The sequence below is a fragment of the Podarcis vaucheri genome, assembly GCF_965113315.1.
Source record: "Podarcis vaucheri genome assembly, chromosome: 12".
Classification (NCBI taxonomy): domain Eukaryota; kingdom Metazoa; phylum Chordata; class Lepidosauria; order Squamata; family Lacertidae; genus Podarcis; species Podarcis vaucheri.
This window is the reverse complement of record NC_138750.1, coordinates 39,834,295-39,841,624: the sequence shown is the minus strand read 5'-3', so window position 1 is coordinate 39,841,624 and position 7,330 is coordinate 39,834,295. Positions and strand designations below refer to the sequence as shown.

At 40.7% G+C, this 7,330-nt stretch overlaps 1 protein-coding gene across 1 annotated transcript in view; it reads left to right on the top strand.

Annotated features, from left to right (window-relative positions):
- Positions 1 to 645: 645 nt before the first annotated feature.
- The window catches only part of CUBN (cubilin), a gene marked incomplete at its 5' end in the record, with an annotated part of 151,837 nt that continues 145,152 nt past the window's right edge, over positions 646 to 7,330 (top strand). The window contains one exon of the mRNA XM_082194061.1: positions 646 to 878. Coding sequence (XP_082050187.1) covers positions 646 to 878 — 233 coding nt within the window. The remainder of the gene's footprint in view (positions 879 to 7,330) is intronic.

Genomic DNA, 7,330 nt, shown 5'->3' with positions numbered 1-7,330 from the left:
CCATGGATTTACATATCAAGAATTTTCTTTTCTCCAATTTGCATGAGTAACGTCATAATCAAAAAGACCTATTTGCAAGGAAGAGATGACAATGTATTTTAAAAAGATTGGAAGGACTTTATTGAATATCTACAGAAGCAATGTTAAGGTTAATACATTAGCAGGATTTTAGAAATACCTGTAATGACATTATGAATGGACAGTAAGTAATTTTAATGATTTTTCTATTTAAAATGGACATGCAGTATGATGATAAACAATGGAACCAGGGAAGGAGCTAGGGGGAAGCCAACTTTTTGCTTTTTCATGTTTGATTATGAAGATGTACTGTCGTTGGGTTTATTTTATTTTTTTTATTTTTGGTAAATTAATAAAATATTTTTAAAAGTCCTCCTTGCAAATAAATAAATCGAATCACATAATATATCATTTGAAGTAGCTCTGCAATGACAGCCAAATAACTAGTGTGTTTCTCTTAAGCCCAGAATAGAAAAAATTGCTTGCACATTTTTGTTGGTATTGCTTGGTATTGACAAGATTTCCTGAGCTCAAAGCCAGCGGATTCAGAGGTGTCCAAAGGCCCTACAGACTTGGCAGAACACAGCTCCCCAGAGCCTACGAAAGAGCCAGACTCTGGTTATGACAATGATGGCAGACAACACCCACAGGAGGAGGACTTTCTTTTCAAGCTCGAAACAGTGGGAGAACTGGAAAGCGAACAATGACTTCTCTTTGCAAATGCTGAAAGAGGACCTCCAAGATTATGTGATGGAAGCACTGAGTCAGTACTTCCTGCCAGGAAAGTTATTACTGCGTTACGCTGTTCTTCTAGACATTGTTCCACCCTCTTGCAGAAGATCTACGTGCTTCATGAAAGGGTAAGCCTCTCAGAAAAGAAGTGTTGGTGAATATTATTCTCATATTAGAATACAATATTTTCTTTGTGTTTTTTCTTTTTCTTTTGAAAAAAGCTAGCCAACAAACCAGACTATTCTGGAACATATTTTTCCTAACTGCATTCTTCCTGATCTAATAAAAAAGAATTGACTAGCCTGTGGGAACACCCAGCCCAAAACAGTGCTCACAAAGGATAATGCTGAATGGCTTTCAAAGAAACGTGGCTATCCCTCATAAGAGCGAAGCCACGCTATGAGTTGCTGGCAAAATCATTTGTTCATGCACTTCATATGGTTTCTTCAAGACAATGATGCATTATGCAGAGTGATGTATCTAGCCCTCATTAAACTGCCACTGCTTCTCAGCTTGTTCAATATCATGAATGTCAACAATGTCCAACTATCTCTAGTTGAATATAGGAAGGGTTCCAAATGCCAGCTTCCTCAGTGATGGCAGATGCAATCTGAGAGGCAAAACAGGAAGTGCCTCATGGAGAAAAATATAAATCACAATTGCATTGTTGAATCACATCAATTGCTGCACAGTCCAGTATCCTGTTTCCAATAGTGGCATTTCAGGTGTGGCATGTTATATCCCCCTGGAAACGCACATGTTTATTCCACACACACACAGTAGTACCTCGGGTTACATACGCTTCAGGTTACATATGCTTCAGGTTACAGACTCTGCTAACCCAGAAATACTGCTTCAGGTTAAGAACTTTGCTTCAGGATGAGAACAGAAATTGTGCTCCGGCGGCGTGGCAGCAGCAGGAGGCCCCATTGCCCCATTAGCTAAAGTGGTGCTTCAGGTTAAGAACGGATTCAGGTTAAGAACAGACCTCCGGAACGAATTAAGTACTTAACCTGAGGTACCACTGTGTGTGTGTGTGTGTGTGTGTGTGTGTATAAATACACACACACACACACACACACACACACACACACATCTAAGCATAGGATAATTTCTGGAGACACTAAAACTGGTTTTGTACAGTGGCTCTCCACCACCCTCCTGCCGTTGATCTTGCAACGTGATGGGGAGAGATGATGTCCATCTGTCACTTACCTGGCATCACCGTGACACCAGGAGAAGCATTTTCCTTTGCCCAAATCAAACTGGACTGGCAAGGAAAGCGAGGTTGGCAATTGCTGCCAACCAACAGTAGCAGCTGCAGACCCTGGTTTCTTTGTGCCATTGGAATTGAAAGATGAGGATTTCCAATCATCTGATCAATACTTGCAGCAAGCACCACTTTGCTCTGGGATAGGCTGCACTACAGTGTTCCCAGGAGTTGCAACCTTGTCCCGTCTCTCTCTCTCTCCCCCCCCCCGTATCTGTTTGTTTTATTTGCAAAGTCAATTGCTGTCCAGGACAGTAATTTAAACTCTTGTGGAATTCCATGTGTCATGCAGTGTGGTCTTTGCTGGAGTTTCTAGATGACCACAGCCTTCAATACATACACTAAGCATTTTGCACTCCAAGTAGCATTGATGAGACAGTTGGCTAGCTACTCACTGTACAGATCCCACCCCTCCTCATCCCAGTGCAAATATTTACCTTCCTCTCCCCAGCATGCACCTTTTAAAATGTTTTCTATTGTTATATGCTTTTGCTATATGGGCAAGAGATCTGAAGTGCACTTTCTAAAACTGCGTCTTTTCTCAGCCAGTTCTTCCAGAATGGTTATCAAGGAAATCAAGCCCATTTCTTAGATCCTTGTTCTATAATTAACATTAAATGACAGCCTGCAAGAGACTTCTGTTTACACAGAAAACCTCATTGAATCTAGAAAAGGCATAGCATCATTTAAAAAAATTGCTGGACTCTCATTGTTAAGTGTAGGCGTGTGTGTGTGTGTGTCCCCTTTTGAAATAAACATGCTCAACATTAAGTTGAAAGTACTGATTAAAAACAACATCTGGTTGAGTTCATTGTTCTGGGTCTTTTTTGAAATAAAACCATGTGTCTTTTACTAATGGTTCTGTCTGAATATCAGTGAGCCCAAACTTCTGAAATGGCCCTGCTTTCTGTACATACAATAGGAAATGCATTTAGTACATCTGATGAAGAATTTGTGGACATGTAGCCACCGATTTCAGCAGGGCATGGCTGCCATTCAGAAGAAGCATGAATCACACAAGCACAGAAGAGTCGAGTGCACACTGTATTTTTCATTTTAGCAATTGCCCATAAAACTGTTTTTTGGAAAACTGAAAGGGAGGAAATGAAGCAAACACTACAGGAAATTCCTGGCTCTGAGTACAAGCTGGGCAACTGGGAATATATATTGTACCCTCTTTGGATTGATTGCATTGTATGGTCTTCTATTTTTAAAATTCATACTGGCTAATTTTCCAATCCCCCAGATCATCTGCATTCAATAATAATGTTTTGTGCAGATTCTTTCATTAGGCTGTTGTGAGCACTGCCCTTTTAACCCCTGCACGCAATCAATACTGGAAATCTCACAGGAATCTTAATATCTTGCCCTAAATTGATTTTTAAAATGGTATGGTCCCTATATAGAAGGAACTGGCTCAGTGTTACAGACAGCAGAGAATATTCAGGTAAAGTAGCCTCATTTATATGTTCCTAGATTAATTTTAAGGTGTATTTAGGTGTGTTTTCACTGCAAAAGTTAGTCTGGGGATATAAGCAGCAAAACACTTGACAGAAATAAACCTGGAATCCCAGATTTCATCAAATACAAATGTGGATGTGTGCAATCACTTCCAGGTATATTGTTTGCAAGAGTGTGAACATCTCACTTGCAGGGAAGCATGCAAGAGCCATTAATACAGGTTACATTATGAAAGAATGTAAGAATAACACATGGCCTTTCACCCTGGAATAGACTACTTAAACACAAAAAAGCATGTTCCACCCTCAATCTGATTATCTTAATATTATCCACTGAAGTTCTCATTAAACTGCTCCCAGGGAGAGCATTGGTCCTAGTCATTCTTGGGCAGCTATTGTGGCCTATGTGTCCTGATACTACAGCTCACCAGCACAGCTGCATTGATGCAGAACTGGGAAGCCTTTTTTGCTTCTCATGGGCCAACTCTGACAGGTGAGAAAGACAACCCACCTGAGAGTCACATGACATCATTATGGTGTCACATGGTTGACAGGCAGGTGTGCTTTCCACTTATTAAAATCTTTACACAAGGACTGCAGAAAAGATGGAGAGTGGGAGAGGAAGAAAGGGTAGTTTTGCAAGCAAAGGCAACGGAGGAGACTTCTGGAGCTCTGCCTTTTCTTGCAAAATGCTCCAAAACACACCCTAGATATCCAGAACACACCTTTCTTCCTTTCCGGACTAGGGTGAAGGGAGAAATGAGTGTTTGCAAAACAACCCCTTCTCTCTTCTTGCCTCCAAGCCAAAAACACAACCCAGAGATCTGTTACTTTCAATGTGCTCTCCCACAGCCAAGTTTGAAAAGGAAGAAATATATTGGATATCTAGACTATGTTTTGGATCTGTGATGGGGCAGGGGGAGGAGAAAGGAGCCTTTTGCCAGCAAATGCAAAATTCTTCTGAACACTCTGCCTTCACTTCCTTTCTCCTGATGCTCAGGGGCGTTTTTTGACTTGCCTTGACTGCCTTCTTTGGCTCTGTTTTCCAAGCACATTCCCAGTCCACATCTTAACATAGGGCGGCACAGGAGGGGAGGTGGAGAGGATCATGTGCTGCACAGACAACAGGTGGTATTCAGTGCAAGCCCTACTCAGAGTAAGCCCATTGAAAGTATTGAACCTAAGTTAATCATACCCATTAACTTCAGTGGGTCTGCTCTGTGTAGGATTAGCCTTGAAAAGCATCCAAATAGCTTGCCCCTAATATTCCAGGACCCTCATGGCTGCTTGAATGAAAACCTTGGCCTTTTGTGGCACGGCTGCTTGGTCAACCTCTTCCTACCCATTGCACAACCCAGAATCCAATGGGCCTGTGGCAATAGAGTTTCAGCTCAGCTCCCCTAAAGGCTCCTTCAAGGAGTGTTGTTGTGGCAAATGTGGCATGAAATTAATTGCTAAAGAGGTAGTGTACAAATGTAAGAATTATGTAAAGTGATTGTCTACCCAGAGCAGTTAACTTTTATGTTTTTCCACAGCTTGATGGGAGTTGTAGTCCAAAACATCTGGGGGGCACCCACTGGGGAGGGCTGTTATTTACTAATAGTGAGCTCATTCTCTGAGTGCGGAACCTTATGTGGCCAATTGGAGCAATAACTGTAGCTATAGATGACTGGCCACTCTGCAGTACCTTTTAAAATCCATGAATTGGTCCATAATCACAATTCATAGTCTCTTTGGCTATTAAGGATGGATTTATTGGTCCTCCTTTCTTCTGGATACAGGAGAAGTAGCTATGATGTAGAGTCATAAACTCTTCTAATTGTTTTATCATCATTAATATAATAGGTCTCCAAAGATTGCTGAAACAACATCATTATTGACCAGGATGTTCTTGCACCTGCGACTAGCTTTCAGAAGGATGACATCAGATTAGAAGATTTTTCTGCTCCTGAACATAAGACAAGAGAGTAGGGAAGTGAGGTGCAGGAATGATTGGCTGACAAGCAGGCTCGAGAAAGGATTACTTCACTTTTCCACTCACAAACAAGGGATGCTTCAGAGCATAGCATTTAGGACTTGAGCCACTTGAGTCTAGTTTCTCTGCAGGTCACTGGGCATGGATAAAAAGCGGAGAAAAATTACTCCAAACTAGGCAAACATATCCTTTGCCAAGCAGCCGTGAGAGGCCAAAGCAAGACAAGTTGTTCCCTAAATGGGAACACTCTGAAGAGCCACTTTTCAGTGTTGCAAATTTTACTGCTGGACAGTTGGTAAAAATCAATATCAAGAAGCGTTGTGGGCCTAATTGTAGTACATGCTGGATTTCTATTTTTTATGGATTAGGTCCTGTAGAGGTCATGTGCATTGGGTATTAGACATCAGGAATTCCAAAACAGAAAGACGTTGGCCACAGAAGTTTAAGGTCCATTCCAAGTGAAGGAACTGGATACAGTGCATGTTATACATGTCAAATCAGAAGAAAGTCCAATTGATGTTCCGTACTTCTGAGTAGACGACTGCACTGCACATATGTAGTCAAATAACCAATTTTTACTGCACTTAATAGCATCTTAAAAAGCAGAGACATCACCTTGCCAATAAAGGTCCGTATAGTTAAAGCTATGGTTTTCCCAGTAATGATGTATGGAAGTGAAAGCTGGACCATAAAGAAGACTAATTGCCGAAGAATTGATGCTTTTGAATTATGGTGCTGGAGGAGACTCTTGAGAGTCCCATGGACTGTAAGAAGATCAAACCTATCCATTCTTAAGGAAATCAGCCCTGAGTGCTCACTGGAAGGACAGATCCTGAAGCTGAGACTCCAATATTTTGGCCACCTCATGAGAAAAGAAGACTCCCTGGAAAAGACCCTGCTGTTGGGAAAGATGGAGGGCACAAGGAGAAGGGGACGACAGAGGACGAGATGGTTGGACAGTGTTCTCGAAGCTACCAGCATGAGTTTGACCAATCTGCGGGAGGCAGTGGAAGACAGGAGTGCCTGGCGTGCTCTGGTCCATGGGGTCACGAAGAGTTGGACACGACTAAATGACTAAACAACAACAATAGCTGCTGGAGACAATTGTGGCTGATTACAGGGCCATAAATCGAGAGTTTATATAAAAATTAAAAGATAAGTTTTTGTAGTATATAATTTATGCCTTATCTAAATGAACTTTATGGGTAACTCCAAATGATTAACATCCCTTGTAAAATGTTTGTTGGAAGAATAAACCTCTCTTAGTTTACGCGACTGTCGTAAGACAGTTGTGGAAATACAGAGCATTACTCAAAATTAATACTATGTTTTAATTTGTAGGCACTATAACCTACATTTGTTAGTGACAAATAAATTTCTACATTCTGTTAAGGAACAATTCACATTTTTATGTCAAGCCATCTGCACGTTTCTGCACTTAAGCAGAATGTTGAGGTGTCAATGCTTTAAATAAACAAACTATTTTGTAAGAAAAGTCATAACCAGCTGCAATTACTTAGTACCACTATAAAAACATTTTAAAAAACCACAGAGTTCTAGTGTTGTGAGAGAAGGTGAAAAGTGTTTCACTTTCTTCATACCAGGCATAATTTTATGTACTTTTATCCTGTCACCTTTTATTCCTATAATTCATCTTAGTTTGTTCCTAAATTAGATATAAGAGCTGAGCCTTCATCTAACAGATTTGGCTAAAGGCTTGAATTGCACTGTGTCTCCATGTATCATTTTTTAAAACTGAAGTATTTGGCAATTAATTATGGTCAGATATACTTTCTTTTTCTGCTTTCACTATACTTATCCTAATGTAATATTTTTTCCACCCTGCAGGAGACTCTCAATATCAAATGCAGCTCA